The sequence below is a fragment of the Microtus pennsylvanicus genome, chromosome 14, assembly GCF_037038515.1.
Source record: "Microtus pennsylvanicus isolate mMicPen1 chromosome 14, mMicPen1.hap1, whole genome shotgun sequence".
Taxonomy (NCBI): domain Eukaryota; kingdom Metazoa; phylum Chordata; class Mammalia; order Rodentia; family Cricetidae; genus Microtus; species Microtus pennsylvanicus.
In genome coordinates this window covers 36394663-36412690 of record NC_134592.1, presented here as the reverse complement: position 1 = coordinate 36412690, position 18028 = coordinate 36394663, and the positions used below count along the sequence as shown (strand labels likewise).

The following is an 18028-nucleotide window of genomic DNA, read 5'->3' as shown; positions in this document are numbered from 1 at the left end:
AGCTGACAAAACACTGGCCTACTACACGCATCTTTTTTCTCATGCTACACGTCTAGTGCAAACCTGTTTTAATTTTGCTGGTTGTGGCATCATGAGTATATTCAATATACATAGAATAGTAAAGAACTTCTAAGCTGGCTGGGGGGTGGCGGCACACGCCTTTAATCGCAGCACTCAGGAAGCAGAGATAGGCAGATCTCTGTGAGTTTGAGGTCAGCCTGATCTACAGAGCAAGTTTCAGGACAACCAGGGCTACACACAGAGAAACTCTGTCTTGAAAAACCAAAACTAAACAAACAAAAAAAACCTTCTAAGCTAAAGATACATCCTTTTCAAATTTCACAAAAAACAAAACAAAACAAAACAAAAAAAAGACACCAAGCCATGTTTAAGATGCATGAAACAATGGAGTATGTTTTTTCAAGACAAATCTAAAAATGCCCAGAGAGATGTGGAAGACACTTAAATGATGCCCCTGGAGGATGGGAGCTGGTCAGAAGCTTCACCTAGACTAGTTTCTTTTTCTTCATTCTAGAAGAAGTTGAATCAGCTCACAGACAACTGATATCCGTGACGCTGGAAATGAAGCATACCCCACTAAAAATGATGGCACTTATGAGGCCACCATCAAGGCAGACAGATTTTCTCAGCAATGTCTGGTTTTTCACCCCTTAGGATCATCATGCATGTAGTATTTGGCCCTTCTCCTAAGTTCCAGATCCTGCTGAAATAACAAAGAACCATATCTCCCTTTCAGTTAGTAAGGAAAGGGAGGACACAGAACCCAAGAGTAGCAAGGCATTTCTTCTTAAGTGTCAAATTGTTGTCAGCCAGTCACCTGATCGCTTTTCCCTCAGAAGGTACGGGAGGTCCAGGGCTTTCCCTGCATATTTGAAGAGCAGTGAGTCAACCTCATCCAGGGTGAAGCCGATCTCCTGTCCGGTCATCAGCTGGTGTAGAGTCTGCACAGCCATGGTGGCCCAGTCCACCTTCATGTTCATCAGCAGCTGCTCTAACATGAGCAGAGGACTGGAGGACAAGTGGGCATAGCTGGCCCGGTGCTGCTCGGGCAGGGTCAGAAGAACCTGTTTGCAGAGGAGAGTCAAGAAATAGTATACAAGTATACGAGCAATGGGATCTTGCTTTCCTTGCAGGGAAGTGGAAGGGGCACAGAGACAGAGCCCTGATGTGGCTAGCTAGGGGTCATTAGGGAAGCAAGGCTGAACTTCTAAGTCCTCCACGTGACAACCAAGAAGTGTCCTAAGGACTTTGACCTAGACAAGTGGCTGCTGATCTTTTTCTGCAAGGAGTAAGAGAGTAAATGTTATAGATTTTAGGCCCTTAGCCTATTCATTTCCGCCAATGTAGCATGAAAGCAAGCACAGGCGAATATTTAAATGGACATATGAATGGGCGTATCCTGTTTCAATACACCTTGACTTATAAAAACAGGCTGAGGACTAGATCTGGCCTCCAGGTGACTGTCTGGGCTAGACCCTCCAGGCATGGTTGAGCTTTGCCTAACCCATGCTATCATTCTATGTGAGCTCTGAGTTAGAATGAACAACATAAGATGAAGCTAGTAGGCTGCCCAATGCCGGCAGCTCCAGGGTCCTAATCTTAAAGGTGGATCCAAATGTTCTTTAGTGGTCATCTGTGAGGTCTGAGATATGGTCACTCTTCTGTCCTGCTCACTGCCATTTTCCCCAACTAATTAAGTGACAAGGGTCAAAGGGAAGAGCTGAGCACAGTGGACAGCCCCTGACCCTCAGCAGACAGAAGGTGGAGGATTGGGAACAATATCAGCTATGTAGTGAGTTTGAAGCCAGCCTGGGCTACATGAGACTGTGCCTCCAAAACCAAATGGACAGAGGGCTAAAACCCAACAACCCCCAAATTCCCACAATAGAATAAAATAAAATTAAAAAAAAAAAGAAAAAACAACCTCTCAAATAAGGCTGTGCCCATGAATTTCTTGGCACTTGTTCTGTTTGTGGGCAGTATATATGAAAAGTCAGAAGAACTAGAAAAGAGTTGAGGGTCCCCTCTCTCCAAACCCTGGGTAACTGGATTAATTAGTCTTGTTTGTAATATCTTCTATTGGTGTCTCTAACCTATTTTCTCATAGAATTACTGAGACAAAGGACCCTCTTCCATGAGAAGAAACCAGTTTATCATGCAGTAGTTTTAATTTTAGATTTAGGTGTGCACGTGTGTGTGTACCTGATTGTCTATCACGCACTACACGCATATGGAGGCCAGAAGAGGGCATCCAACCCTTTGGAATAACAGGTTGTTGCATGCTGTCTCACATGGGTGCTGGGAACTGAACCCAGGTCCTTTGTAAGGGCAGCCAATGCTCTTAACCACTGAGCCATCTCTCCAGCCCCTCAAGCAGTTTTAAAGGTGTACATTCAAATCTGTTTGGAAGAGAAGTAGTTCCTACCCATGACCACTTTTAATAGGCCTCGTGTGAAAGTCAACTACCAATATTTTTAAAAAGGCCAGCGATCTTAATGTACGGTTAGGCTTGAGAAACAATGATATAGCATGTACCATAGAAAGTGCAAGGACAGCTTGAGAGAACTTGGCAAATCTCTCTCTGGGGGATGTGCAGAAAGACTGCGACAAATCCTATTAGGACAAGGTGAGCTACCAGGTTAAGTTTTTACACAGCACAGGCCAAGGGCGGCAGGTGCCTGGCACAAGAGCCGAGGCAAGGGCAGATTCTGAGGTGGAAGTGAGGCCAGCAGTCCCCACATCGAGCATCATTTTCTCAAACCTTTCCTCCTCACCTTAGATCCCATGTACAGTGCCCGGATTTCACGGTGTCGGTCGGTGGTCAGTTCTCCGTAGAAGTGGGAGGTGAGGTAGTTGGCCAAGAAGTGTGAAGTGGCTAAGCTAGGGTGCTGGTCAAGGGACCTCTCTGTGATCTCAAGGCACATGGTGCGATCAGGGATTCGTTGCAGGAGCTGCAGCAGAGGGTACAGAAGGAGGTGAGACCTGCAGAGCTCTCACGCCAGCCTTGTTTGGTGGGAGAAGATAATATAGAGGCTCATTTACTCGGGGCTAATTGTCTTTCTCCACTCATTTGTTGCCACCCCCATACTTAACCAATGAGTTGTGGTAGGATCCAGAGGCTCCCCCTGGCACCTAAGGTAGATCCGGGCACCTAGCTCAAGCGAGTGTAAGCGGTTTATGAAGCATGGAAGTCTGCAATCACAAACTGTGCAGAGGATTCAGTAGGAAAAAAAGCTACCTGAGGATGAACCTCGGCCCTCTCCCATAGAAAGGATAAAGACTCAGAGCGTACCTGAAGAGCCTTCTCATGCTCTCTTCTTTCTAGCAGGTGGAGAAGATGTTGGTGGTGCAGACTGATCAGATGCTCCCTTGGAATGGAGTAGAGACAGCCCCACTCCTCACATAGTTCATACTCCTGGAAGGAAATACACGCCTTCAATAAATTCCTTTAAATTACTAGTGGTCAGGGCTGAGAGATGGCTCAGCAGTTAAGAGCATTGGCTGCTCTTTCAGAGGACTTGGGTTCAATTCTCAGTATGTACACGACAGCTCACAACTGTCTGTACCTCGAGTTCCAGGATCTGGCACCCTCACACAGACATACACATAGGCAAAACACCAATGTAAACAAAATAAAAATAAGTAAGTCTCTAAAAAAATTTACTGTTATTTTTTTTATTTTTTTGAGACAGTTTTTCTGTGTAGATTTGGAGCCTGTTCTGGAAGTGGATCTGTAGACCAGGCTGGCCATGAACTCAGAGATCCAAAGGGTGCCACTGCTGCCTGGCTTAACATTCTCTTTGTTGTCGTGTTGCTCTTGTTGTTGAGACAGGGTCTCTCTATTATATAGCTCTGGCTGCCCTGGAACTTACTATATAGACAAGGAGAGCCTGAAACTTGAATAAATCCACCTGCCTCTGCTTCCTGAGTGTTGGGGTTAAAGGTGTGTACTACTACATCCAGCTTTATAACATTGTCTAGCATCCCTCTCTGTGCCTCTGCCTTGGTCTGCCTTGTCTGACTTTGGGCTAAGTTTTGCCACTTGATATTTTACATCACAGCCACCTGGGATGTATCTTACATTGCCTTCCCCCCTAAAATGTGAGTCACTCAAGGGCAAGGACTAAGCTTATTAATCTTTGTCTTACCACCTTTCTGCACAGTGCCCACCAATATTCTAAATGTTTCCTGAATGGAGGACGACAGTTTGAATGAGCCTCTACATTTTGAATTATATGTATTGGCCTCTTAAAAGGCAGATTCATTTCTATTAGTGCCAAAATGGACAACAAAGACAGGAAAGAGATTCTCATTCATGACCAATCATGAATAAGATACCATCCTAGTGGCACACACAGACAGACACACACACACAAAGTGGACAATATAAAGAATTGGCAAGGGTATGGAACAACTAGAAGTAGGAGCAAGAATTGACATGTGATTTGATGAGAGACTTGACTTCATCCTAGTAAGAAGGATGCTCATGATGAAGAGCGTCCATGTAGAAACATTCTGCACACAGTGTACAAAATCCCACATGGGAATGCCACGGTGACGTGTTATTCTCTCTATCTCCCTGTGTTTTGGCAAATCTCACAATTAAAAGAAGGAAAGATGATACTGTAGTTAGAGAATCTGTGGACATCGATACCTGCAAAGGATTCTATCTACACACCAGCTAAGGTGGTACGGTTCGGGGAGGAAGATGAATCCATCCTGGAAAACGGTACCTGTGCTTCCAGAATCATGTTCATGACAGACGATGAGTCTTCAGTACAGCAGCTCCTCAGGGTCTGCCAGTCAGCCCACACTGGGGGATCCTGCAAACCTAGGACCTAAGGAAAGATGAGCAAACCATAAACTACCTGGCAGCTTCTCCCCCGAGAACAAATCATCTGCATGCCCACAAGAAAAGAGCTATCCCTTGAACTCTGCCCCAGACTCAGGCTGTTTGGATTTTTCAGAAAAGAGGGGGAAGAAAGCAAATGGACAAGGGTCGTTTGGTGACAATAAACCTCTTCAGAAGTAAAATTGGAGGGGAGTCTGACCAGCAGACAGGACAAGAGGTTCTCAGAGGTTCAAAGCCTGTCCAACATCCTGAGGTCATCTGTCCCAAGTTTCTCTACCTCAACACTCTACCCAAGGAGTTCCTTCCAGCCTGACCCATGCATCATCATCCTCCCTGCAGCATTTGAGCTCAGGATGAAAACTGTTCAAGAGGCACGGAAAGGAAACCTTCCCCCCTTGCCATGTTCACCTTGCCTGGTGAGCCCCAGGCTCTGTCCCAGGCCACAGGGGAAAGCTCTCATATACTATATACTGGTTATACAGCCGGATACCCTGAGTCCATCTCCCTGAGCCTCCTCAACTTGGATAGAACCCACCCCATAAGATTCTTCCACTGTTGAAAGATTCAAAATGGTTCTGGAAATTAGCCGAGCTTTAGAAATAATATTTAAGAACAGACACGATGTAAGTAGAATTTATACAAAAGCTCATTCACGCAAGTGAAAATACCTCTGTGGACGTTACAACACCATCCCAGCATGAATTTTACCACTATCTTTCCTCAATGCAAATGCATTTAAAACAATAAGAGAAACCACACAGAGCTAGACAAGAGGCCTCCTTTCATTCATGTAAGAACAAAAGTCCGGTACAGAGGAAAAGCCTAGCCTACATTTTCTGTTTCCTAGAATACCCCATTGTGAGAGAATGGGCTAGTGGGACAGCGGCTAAGAGATCTGTCTTCTATTCTTGACGCAACAGCCTATACCTTCTGATACACCCGCAGCTCCATCAGCTTCCTCTGCAGCTCAGACTTTAGTTCTTCTTGGACAGCCATGTCTGAAACACAGTAGGCCAGGATCTCCAGACATGACTCCAGGGGCCACCTGTCCACAAACCGCAGGGCCAGCTGACTTCTCAGAGTTGCGTCCTTCACAGGAAACAGGTACTGCCAACCTTCCTTGTCTACAAGACAAAGCAATGTTCGGGGGCAGCAAGCCTGCCCTGAAGAAGTTTAAAAGCTCCAGTTAAGAGGGCTTTGTTCTATTTTATGGCCCAGGAGCTTGTGGGGGTTGGAGGATCCTTCCATTCCACGTGACTACAGCTAGGTCTTATACCCGGAATATTACATGACAGGGAGAAACCCTCTCCTCCTAGCCCCTCTTTATGCAAGCCTGCCACAGCCATGGTACTCTCTAAAGGGAGACAAGGAGGGACAGACAAAGGAGGGGAGAGGAAGGAAGGAAGGGATGCTTTCCACATCTTGTCCTGCTGCATATCCAGTGCCCTTGCAAACTCGGCTGTCAATAAGGTTTGAGGGCTCCCTGTGATTTCTACTCTGCATCCTACATAAAAGTTATCGGAGGTAAACGAGCCTCATTCCCTAAATATCCTGTCACTAAGTAGCTCGCTCTCGCGCTTGCGCTCTCTCTCTCTCTCTCTCTCTCTCTCTCTCTCTCTCTCTCTCTCTCTCTCTCCTCTCTCTCTCTCTCTCTCTCTCTCTCTCTCTCTCTCTCTCTCTCTCTCTCTCTCTCTCTCTCTCTCTCTCTCTCTCTCTCTCTGTCCCACACTCATTCATAAAGTTGATCTTGGAGACATGAAAAGATAGACCCCAAGAAATTAATATCATATATTTCTTTTACTGAATTTCTTACCCTTGTGGGGCAGTCTCCTTTCAAAGGGCAGCTCTGGGGCTATGACAAAGATTCTCTGTACAGCAGCACATCTCCAGTGGAGCAGTGTGGCTCATTGGTTTTCTATTTTGATTACACATGAAAATCTCTTCTATTTACTTGTGTGTGTGTGTGTGTGTGTGTGTGTACATGTGGAGAACAGAGGTTGATGCTGGGTATTTTCTATTGATTTCCACCTTAATTTTAAAAATATTATTTATTATTGTGTGTGTGTGTGCTTGTGTGTGTGCGCGTGCGTGCGTATGTAATTATGTATGTCAGTAAAGCTGCACACATGCCATGGCGGAGGTCAGCCTTGGGAGTTGGCTCCCTCCTACTTTTATGTTTGTTCTGGGGCTCAAATTCAGCTATTGAGGTTTGTTTGGTAAGCATTTTCAGCAGCTGAACCATCTCACTAGCCTCAGACCTTACTTTTTGAAGCAGCGTCTTTTATTGACTTGGAACATGAGCTTTGGCTTGATTTGCGGGCCAGCCAGCCCCCAGGATCTACTCGCTTCTGTCCCCCAAGGGCTGGGGTTATAAATGTGTGCTGGACACACCAAGCTCTTACTTGGGTGCTGGGGATCTAGGGCCTCACGCTCGAGCAGCAGCAGCACTTTTCCCACCATGCCATCCCTCTAACCCCTTGTTTCGTTTTGAGGCAGGCTGGCCTTAAACTTCCCAAGTGCTGGGCTATGCGCACTGACCACCAGACCCAGCTCACAGTTCATCAGCATGCGGATGCTCCAGTTCCTTACGTGTGGACTTTGGCTGCCTTCGGGCTGCACTGGCATAGCTGTAACAGAGACCACGTGGCCTAGAGTACTCTGCAGGAGACTGCTAACTTCTCTCCTACAGTTACCATCGACTTGAACTCCATCCTGGACCTCTGAAGGCAGGGCCCAGATTGTCATTTATACCTCTGACAATGACTCAGACATACAGGACTGTAAAAGGTTGAAACTGGTTCTAGCTACCCATTCTAAAGCCACACAGGCTTGGGTTCTAGACTCAACTCACGATCCTGGGTAAGTTTTCTAACTGCTCTGAGCCTTGGCCTAGCTGCAGGAACGTGAGGCTATGGCGATGCAGTAACTCTCTCTAGAGCTCCTGTGAAGACAGTGTGATCAGGACACAGGGAGGGAGGTGGAGCACCCTGCTTACCACACGCTGCGGCACAGCTCAGCACCGCATCCCGTATCCTGCTCAGGTCGTCCATGTCGCGCCCATACACGTCAATGAGCTGAAGGGCCCGTGGCCAATCTCTGGCCACCAAGGCATCCTCAAAGGCCTCAGTGAGTACATCCAGGGCCACAGGAGAATGCAGGCCCAGAAGCACAGTAGAGAGACTGGCCTGACCACAGAGACTGGCTGCCAGACCCTGGCCTGGCTCCAAGGCTTGGTGTAGAGGCTCCCAGGCAGCCAGGAGGGCAGCTTCGAGCATAGGAAACTGCTCCAGGAGGTGCTCACACTCCTGAGCTACCTTCTCTGCAGTCAGAGGTGCCTCCCTGCGACCCCGCAGTTCCTTCCAAGACAGGCTAGGCTTGCTGACTCTTGTCCCTCGGGAAGCCCGCAGGCAGGCCACTGTGGCCAGTATCTTCGAGCGAGACTTAAGGAAGGCCAAGGCAGAGGAGGTGAAGGCTGGGGGTGATGAGTCCTTTGGGGAGGGACGAGACTTCTTCTCTGCTGAGGGATTCTCGCTTGGTCTAGGGGAACCCGGCATAGAGAGGGGCAGGCCATCCAGAAGGTGAGAGGCGTGCTCCTGAGCCAGCATGCCCAGGCACGTCAGAAGGGATGAGGCCTGCTGGCTTTGTCGAGAAGGGCAAAGAGTGAGGGGCTCACAGCAGCAGCTGACAATGACCTGTGGCACACTTAGGTTGAGACTTTCTTGGGTAAGAAGGGCTGCCAACCTGGAGGAGAAGAAGCAGAAGTCATGGGAGGCCTGAACACATAGGCACCACTACCCAATCTTGCAAAGGCATGCATACATACATGCATGCATTTATTCATTCATTTTAGATCATTTGCTGTGTAGTCCTGCCTGGCCCCAAACTTACTGCCTTTACCTCCCAAGCGCTGGCCTTCAGTCAGGTATCATCACATAGCAAAAAGAATGAAGGCTCTCTTAAGAATAACACAAAAGGCAGTCCACCAGACACACTACTCAGCTCTGTTTCACTTCATAATCTGAGAGATCTTCCACAGATTTGTCCCCTCTATAGGGAGGTGATTTTTCTATAGCTATGAAGTATAATATAACTTAATTCATCCCATCTTTGCGTACCATGGAGTCTTCTGGCCCATTGCACTCGTACCGCTTTTCATATGTACAACCAAGAGTCAGAATTACTAGGTTAAAAGACCTATCAATTTAATTTTTTTTCGCTTGAGACAGGGTTTCTCTGTGCAGCCCTGGCTATCCGAGAACTCGTTCTATAGACCAGGCTATCCTCAAATTCAAGAGATCCGCCTGCCTCTGCCTCCCAAGTGCTGGGATTAAAGGGTGTAACACTTCTGCCCAGGCAATTTGTTTGGTTTTCAATAGCACACAAAATAAAAGATTTAATTACGGCGTTTTCGTAGTTTTCTTTTGTTGACTCCTCTCCCCTACCCACCGACTCCTAACCCTGTCGGCTTTGGTTGTCCTCTTACTCCTCCTCTTCTTCTCTTTGGTTTTTCAACACAAGGTTTCTCTGTGTAGCCCTGGCTGTCCTGAAACTTGTTCTGCAGACCAGGCTGACCTCAAACTCAGAGATCCGCCTGCCTCTGCCTCCCGAATGCTGGGATTAAAGGCGTGCACCACCACCCGGCTGTCCCCTTTGTTTTCATAACCCGTGTATCTGATACAACACCCCTACCACAACCTCTTCTTCCCATCTTGTCCCCTTTCTAGTTTTATGACCTATGATCACACACATATGTATGTATATATATATATATATATATATATATATATATATATATATATATATCACATATTAAAGCTAGGATCGCATATGGAGAGAATATGTCGTATTTGCCTGAGTCTGTGTTGCCTCATTTAGTATGCTATTTGGCATTCATCTATTTTCTGTCACATTTCCTTTTTCTTTTTTCTTTTAAAAAATTTATTTATTTATTATGTATGCAGTGTTCTGTCTGTCTGTATGCTTGCTGGCTAGAAGAGGGCACCAGATCTCATTACAGATGACTGTGAGCCACCATGTGGTTGCTGGGAATTGAACTCAGGACCTTTGGAATTGCAGTCAGTGCTCTTAACCTTTGAGCCATCTCTCCAGCCCCCATTTCCTTTTTCTTTATAGAGCATTAGCTTCCACTGTGCACATGCAGCACATTTTCATCATCCATTCAGCCCTTGATGAATGTCTCAACTGATTTCATTTCCCTGTTACTGTGAGTAGGTCAGCCGCCAGCAAGGCCACGGGTGTAAGTATCTTTGCACAGGGGTGGTGTAGCGAGGTCATATGGCAGTCCAACTTTTGGCTCTCGGAGAAACCTCCACCCTGATTTCCACAGGGGCTGTACCAGTTTATTTTCTCCCCATTACTGAACAAGGGTTCGTTCCCGTCTTCCCATAGCCTCTCTGGAATTCGCTGTCATATGCTTCTGAGAGCAGACTCGGGTGAGACAGACTTTCCCAGTAGTTCTAATTTGCATTCCCCTGAAGGTTAAGGATGCTGATTACTTTTTACAAACATTTGTGGTCAACTTGTAATCTTAATAGATACTGATAAAATGCTTTGCCAGAGGAGTTATAGCAATTTTTATGCCTTACCAGCAATACCTGAGAATGCTTACTTTTCTATAGCCTCCATGATCCATGTCACTGAACCTTTGGCTTTTGCTCATCTGTGAGTGAAGACTCGCTGTTAGTCTCCTACTTACAACACACACTAGCGGTGGCAGGAGAGACAAAGAGTTAAAGTGTCACAGGTGACGCCTACCTGTCTGGAGGAACTTGTCTCTCAAGCAGGAGGTGGGACACCAGCTGGGAAGAGCTCTGCTGCAGGAGAACAAAGGGGTTTCCAACCCTGACCTCCACATTGTCTGAGAAAGTAAAGAAATAATCTTTGTTTGTCCTGCTGGGTGCAACGGCTTAGGGCTCTGTTCAGAGACCCCATAGTCATATTGTGAAAGACAAAGGTGACAACATGAAGAACCCTTCTGTTGACTCATAGCAGGTAAAGGTATTCTCAACATGACCCCGGATACAAGTTCATTTACATATTACAGTGTTAACGACTTCCAACCCAGACAAACTTCAGTGGCCACTCTAACCAGGCAGCACGCAATGCTCACTTAAACCTTTGAGAGCATTCTGTCTCCGAAACACTTGGGACTAGATGTGTTTTGGCTCCTGGAATGTTAGCATTCATGGGACAGGGGATTATGGGAACTAAAATCTAAGTCTAAACACGCATGTTTCATGTATATCTTATATACAGAACCCGAAGGTAAGACGATATAGTATTTTCATTATGACCTGTCAAACCATTTATGGCATCAGGTTGGTGGTTAAAAAGGTTTGGAATCTGGAAAATTTAAGATTTCAGATTTTTATCCATCTGCCTAAAACTTGTTACGAACTCAATCTGCGACTCAAGTCAAAAGCTTCATTTTCCTACTGAACTCTCAGATCTACAATGGACCCCAGGTCTGGTAGAATTTTTGTTCTGTTTTCCTTACAGGGTGTTATATAGCCAAGGCTGGCCTGGAACTCTTGGTCCTCCTGCCTCTGCCCTCTGGGGGTTGGGATTATAGACATGCGTCACCACTCCTGGCTTCAGAGATACTTTTGAGGCTCCAATTCCATGAGCTGTTATTGAGGACTTCCATGTATAATTTTACTTAACACAAAGATGCAAAAAAATAGATAGATGAATAAGAGAACTCTACAGTCTGGTGCCTTTAGATACTGTGTACCTAGAAAGAGCCCCTTAAGGAAGCACGCCTATTCCTTTCCCTAAATAACGGGCTCCGTATCGTTCATGACTCTTTACCATTCTCACTACTTACTGGGATCAGAGCTCAGACTCCGGAGAAGAACGGCCGCCAGGGTGCTGCAGTAGCTGAAGAAGACGCCCACATAGTCAGCCTGTCTGCCGCCTGCCAGTGCCTGCTTCCCCAGGGTCTTCCGGAGGAGCTGACTTTGGATGTGCACAGGGTGGGCCTCTGCCTCGGGGCCCTTCTGGGCTGCCTGCTCCACTAGGGACGTGAGTGGAGTACTCCTGGGCTCTGAAAGGAATAAGGGTGGGAGAAGAGACATGGCTTTAGTCTCTGCTTCTAGCTTTGGGTCGATTTCTTTCTTTTTTTTTTAAAAAAATATTTATTTATTTATTATGTATACAATATTCTGTCTGTGTGTATGCCTGCAGGCCAGAAGAGGGCACCAGATCTCATTACAGATGGTTGTGAGCCACCATGTGGTTGCTGGGAATTGAACTCAGGACCTTTGGAAGAACAGGCAATGCTCTTAACCTCTGAGCCATCTCTCCAGCCCCTTTGGGTCGATTTCTAAAAAGAAACATTTTATTTTTATTTTTATATATGCACGCATGTATGTGGATCTGGGGTGCCTGCAGAGGCCTGAAGATGATGTAGGACGCACTGGAGCCAGAGTTATAGGTGCTTGTGAACTGTTCAGTGTGGGCGCTGGCAACTAAATTTGGGTCCTCTGGAAGAGAAGCAAATAGTCTTAACCACTGAGCCATCTCTCAGGACCCTCAGCTTTGGGTCAGCTTTTGATCCAGTGTGTAAACTGAGCATCCTACAGAATGCACTGGGTGTCTATGGGACATGGGTGACTGTGAGCACCACACTCAGAAGGTAGACAAACACCAAACACAAATCCCAATTCAGCCACGTGGGCAAGTGATCTCAGCCAGGAAGAGCTTGGAGTCTAGAGAAATCAGGCTACATAGTTGTTTCAGCCTCTTGTCTCTGGGGTGAAGTATCTTTATGAAGAGCACATGAAGCTTTTGGGGATGGCCGATCAATAACAACTAACTACCAGCTGGGTATATTTCTCACCACGAGGGAAAAAATGTACCTGCTATTGAGAGTGTTAAGTGTCCTTTCAATTAAGAGTTGGGTAAGATGCCTGGGCAGTGGTGGCATACGCCTTTAATCCCAGCACTTGGGAAGCAGAGGCAGGTGGATCTCTGTGAGTTCGAAGCCAGCCTGGTCTACAGAGTGAGTGCCAGGACAGGCTTCAAAGTTACACAGAGAAACCCTGTCTCCAAATACCACAAACAAACAAAAGAGTTGGGGAAGAGAGAAATGCAGTTCTGAGTTGTGCCTTGCTCAGCTAGAAGGGCCGACTGAGCCCAGCTCTAGAGTACAGAGCTTCTGCTCCAAAATGCTCATAAATCCTTGGCTGTCTCATCTCCCTCGCTCAGTCCTCTGCTTCTCTGTTCCCACTCAGGCAGATCTGTACCTGGCAGCACTAGTGCCTCTCGCAGTGACTGCAGAGCCTGATCCAGTTGCTGGGAAAGGCTGGTGTGGCTGGCAACACAGTCCTCGGTGAGGCTGGGCCAGCATGTCTGAAGCAGCTCCAAGACGCTGCACCGCGCGGCACCTCCTCCCCTTTCTTCTAGAGTCTCTGTGGAAAACATGCAAGAAAGGAGGAAGCGGGGAAAAAAAGTCTGCTGATTCATTGTTCCAAGTCCAGGAAAAACAAAGCTAGGAGAGGAGATGGTGCAGTAAGGCTTCTCACCGGGTTTTGTTTGTCCCGTTAAGGTAAGTGGATAATTGAGAATCTTGTTAATTTGCTGAAGGACAACAGGAAAACCTCGAATACCATCGGGATTGAGGACAACCTGGTCCAGCTGTCGACCTGAAATAGAAGGAGGAAGAGGGACGCCGGAAGAAATGGGTTTTCAGAGGCTGATGCTCAGTTCCTTGTGTGACTTTGTCTTTTCTAATAGTAACTGTGAGCTACAAACTGTGTCATTTTGGGTGACAACAAGCAGGACCTTGGTGAACGCATTGCCAGAGACTCCAGGACTGCCTCAGCTACCAGCAGCAGAATCTATGGCATTCTGTGGCATTTGCTGACCAAATGCAAAGGGACTTTTCTTGTGGATTTGCCTTCCTACTCTCTTCAGCCACGGACTTGAGCCAGAATCAGATTTATATTTTCTAATTACCCCAGTCTGTCTTCATACTTTACATACCTGATTACTCTAAGACAGTGCTTCTCAACCTTCCTCATGTTGTGATCCTTTAACACAGTTCCTCATGTTGTGGTGACCCCCCAAACATAAAATTATTTCATTGCTACTTCATAACTTTAATTTTGGTATTGTTATGAATTGTAATATAAATATCTGTGTTTTCCAATGGTCTTAGGCGACCCCTGTGAAAGGGTCATGTGATGCTAAAGGGGTCGTACCCCACAGGATGAGAACCACTGCTCTAAGAACTCCATGTACATGTCCTAGGACATTTCCTTTACTCTGGCTTACAGAGTCATGGCAGTCCTAAGTTAGGGCAATGCCTTCACCCAGGAGGGGCCTGTAGTCTGAGGGCACTGATTCACTTGGACCTTGGTTTCTGTATGCTAACAGATTGAATCCAGAGCTCAAGCTGCTACACCCTCACCCCACCTACCCATCTGTATCATTCTTGATATGTTTCTTTCCGTCTTTTTAACAAGTACCAACTTGCAGTGGGTTTGGCGGGTTTCTTTGTAGCATCTCCATACTATATGCCGTTGTGTTTCTTACCTCCTCCTCTTCCTCCTCCTCTCTCTACTTCTTCCCTGACTTTTGGCTTTCCTGTTGAATGTATGTTTCTTCCTTCAATTTTATAATAAATTAAAAAAGAATTTCCTCAAAGGGCTGCAGATTGCTGTCTATGAATACGAGATACCCAACAGTCTCTATTTATGCCACTAGGACAAGGGAATTAACTAATGTTAATTAAATACTTCTCCTTCCACTCTCTCTGCAACTTCTTAAGGCTTGTTGAGCTCATCACTATAGCTGAGAATGAATGAATGAATGAACAGGAATGGAGAGAGGAGAGGTGCAGGATGCCCACTCACCCCGGCTCTCGAGGCTGCTGCTCAGGCGCCGCTCGGCTGTTTCTAAAAGCTGTTTGCAGGTCTTCCAGAGCTGACACTGGCAGCAGGCTAGGTCAAATGCAGCCATGGCAGGGGGACTGAGGTCTTCCAGAACTTCTCTAAGAGGAGTGCTGGGCTCCGTCAGGGTCGCATTTATCCAGAAATCTTCCTGGAGCGTGGGGATGGGGTCGTCAGAGGGGCTAAGAAGCTTGTCAGTCACGTCCGAGATGGAGTAAAACACCATTCCTGGGCGTGGAGCAAACAGCAAGGGTTAAGGTGAGTCTACCCGCCACGTGTCGTATGAGAAGTAGTTTGTGTGAGGCTCTCCTGCACAGGAGCTGCACACTAACACTTTCATTGGGGCCCGCTCTTACAGAACCAAAACAAAGGTATGAAAAAAGGCCACAATAAACCCAGAAGGCAGTGACGAGGGAGTGTGTCTTCCCAACAGGATATAAAGCAGGCTGAGAAAGATCCGGGTCAGGGTGGGCCAACTGGAAACACTCTCTGAATATATTGCTAAGAAAGCAAAGTAGACATCACTACTGCTTTAAGAGCCCTAGTCTATCAAAACCACTGAAAAGATGTACCTAAATATTTTTTAAATAGGGGGGCCAGGGAGATGTCAGTGCCAGGTCGGTGAGTCATAACAACCTCTGAACAAGCAGGAGAACTTGGGCATGTATTTTAAGTAGGGCTGAATCACATGTAAAGGGCAAGACATGATGGTACCCTGGTCTATGGAGTTTGGGGAGCAATGTGAAAATGTGGGGCAAGCTTCTGCTTCGAGAAAGAAGGGAAGCAGCTGTTGGATGTGCTGCCACAGCTGGGAACTGAGATGTGGTCCCCAGGCTGCAAACACTAATGAGCGATTTTTCTCTTTTAGGGACAGTCAAGTAATAGGCTTCACTGCTGGATGATTGCACGAGACAGGAACAGCTCCTCTAATGCCAGAGCGAGTGATCCCAAAATGCACTGGGACAGGCAGGAGTGGCTTCAGGGGCAGCCACGTGACTCCACCCACCTAGTCAGGGAGGCCAAGAGCAGCTAGGAAATGGCTGATTTTTGGGACGGGAGTCCTGCTTTCCATCTCTGCCGGTTTCTCATGGAGATTTAGGTGGTTTCTTCCCTTATGCCGCCACCCCAGCTACCCGTCCACCTTTAATGTCAAGAAGAAAGACTAACCTGCAGCTGCAGCGCTGCCAATGGCTTGCAGAGTTGAGCGCCCACTGCCAGTGCGCCGAACGGTGTTGTTACTGCCATCGGAATTCTGGTTTTCAATCTTATGCTCCACCCGGGCCAGTTCCTGGATCACCTCTTGGTAACGCTCTACAAACATCAGCTCCCCAGCACTGGGTGAAGACTTTAGGTTGAACATGAATATCACCTGTTACGAGAAAGGGAGGGGTGTGGCGGTGGTAGGTCCACATAGTCTGGGGATATCTAGAGACAGGATGCTAGGTCAACTCATTTGACTATGGCCCCAAGATGGCTACTTTAGAGCATCAGAGAACATCTGGCTTTTCTTTTAGAGACAGAGATTTTTTGTGTAGCACTGGCTGTCCTGGAACTCACTCTATAGACTAGGCCAGCCTTGATCTACCTGTCTCTCCTGCCCAAGTGCTAGGATTAAATGTGTGTGTCAACTACACTCAGCTAGCACTGAAAGTTAAGGAGAGACAAAATACAAAACAGCTCATAGGAGTCCATTAACAAATTATCAAAGCTCAGAAGGTATAAGCAAATGTTAGCCGTGATTTCAGAGGAAACACCTATGGGAAATAAAAAAGAAAAGACTTTTCCTACTAGGAATTTAAGTTATGTATGATACTATATTTTAGTTGCTATGGTGAAACACCATGATTGAAGCAACTTGGGGAGGAAAAGGTGTATTTGGCTTCCACTTCCACATCGGAGTCCATCATTGAAGGAAGTCAGGACAGGAACTCAAACATGGAAGGAACCTGGAGGCAGAGGCTGTGGTGGGGTGCTATTTACTGGCTTGCTCTGCCTGCTCTCTTATAGAATTCAGGACCACTAGCCCAATAGACTGGGCCCTTCCCATCAATCACTAATTTAAAAGTCCTACAGACTTGCTTACAGCTCGATCCTATGGAAGCATTTTCTCAATTGAGGCTCCCTCTTCTTTGATGATTCTAACTTGCGTCCAGTTGACATAAACCAGCACAGATACTATTTTATATCTAACACACTAACAAATTGTAAGAATAAATCCTCAAGGGGCATGCCACAACTGCTGTTAATAGTTTGGTATTCTTTTAAATGTTAAAAATATATTTAGGAATACTTTTAATCCCATCTTTAATTGGGAGGCAGAGGCAGGCGGATCTCGGTGACTTTGAGGACAGCCTGGTCTACAGAGTTCCAGGACAGACTCCAAAGTTATACAGAGACACCCTGTCTCGAAAAACCAAAAACACTTTTTATAATTCTATTGATTTATTTGTTTGTTTATAGAGAATGTGTGTGGGCACATGAGTACCACAGCACACATGTGGAAGTCAGACAGAAACTTGCAGGAGTTAGTTCTCCCCTCCAACCATGTATGTCCTGGAGGTTTTCCAAATTCAGGTTTTCAGGTTGGGTGGCAAGTGCCTTTACCTACTGAGACATTGCCCTAAAGTATGTGTTGACTTAGTAATTTAGGTAAGACCCCTTTCATTCCCCTCCTGTCCCCTGCTTTTCTGAGGCAGGTTCTTATTCGATAGCCCAGGTTGCCCAAATTCACAGCAGTCACCCTTTTTCAGTGTTGGGCTCACCAGCAGCAGCCGCCATGCCCAGCTATGAGAATTTTTCTTAAGGAAATAACTCCAAAGGCTTTACAAACAAGGGTGATCACATTTCCACAGCATTATTATAAGGCTGAAAGCAATCTGTGTGTTGCATAGAAAGTGACTTAAATGCAACATGAGTAGATGACTATTATTGGAAAAATATTGGCCAAAAATACACATCTTTAACATTGGCTCTTTCTTTCGTTCTTTCTTTCGTTCTTTCTTTCTTTCTTCCTTCCTTCCTTTCCTTTCCTTTCCTTTCCTTTCCTTTCCTTTTCTTTTCTTTTCTTTTCTTTGGTTTTGTATTTTCAAGATAAGGATTCTCTGTGCAGCTCTGGCTGTCCTGGAACTTACTCTGTAGACCAGGCTGGCCTTGAACTCAGAGATATGCCTGCTTCTGCCTCTCAAGTGCTAGGATTAAAGGTGTGCAGCCACCACTGCCTGGCTTACATTGGTTGTTTCTA

General features: G+C 46.3%; 1 protein-coding gene across 3 annotated transcripts in view; it reads right to left on the bottom strand.

The window, feature by feature from the left end:
- The window catches only part of Zfyve26 (zinc finger FYVE-type containing 26), a 62320-nt gene that overhangs the window by 26501 nt on the left and 17791 nt on the right, over positions 1–18028 (bottom strand). For all 3 annotated transcript variants that reach the window (XM_075947241.1, XM_075947242.1, XM_075947243.1), the window contains exons 15-26: positions 15955–16156; positions 14752–15015; positions 13420–13539; positions 13141–13305; positions 11721–11939; positions 10649–10751; positions 7869–8614; positions 5801–5997; positions 4755–4859; positions 3314–3436; positions 2796–2972; positions 839–1085 (exon numbers count right to left, since the gene is read on the bottom strand). In XM_075947241.1, coding sequence (XP_075803356.1) covers positions 839–1085; positions 2796–2972; positions 3314–3436; positions 4755–4859; positions 5801–5997; positions 7869–8614; positions 10649–10751; positions 11721–11939; positions 13141–13305; positions 13420–13539; positions 14752–15015; positions 15955–16156 — 2668 coding nt within the window. The remainder of the gene's footprint in view (positions 1–838; positions 1086–2795; positions 2973–3313; positions 3437–4754; positions 4860–5800; positions 5998–7868; positions 8615–10648; positions 10752–11720; positions 11940–13140; positions 13306–13419; positions 13540–14751; positions 15016–15954; positions 16157–18028) is intronic.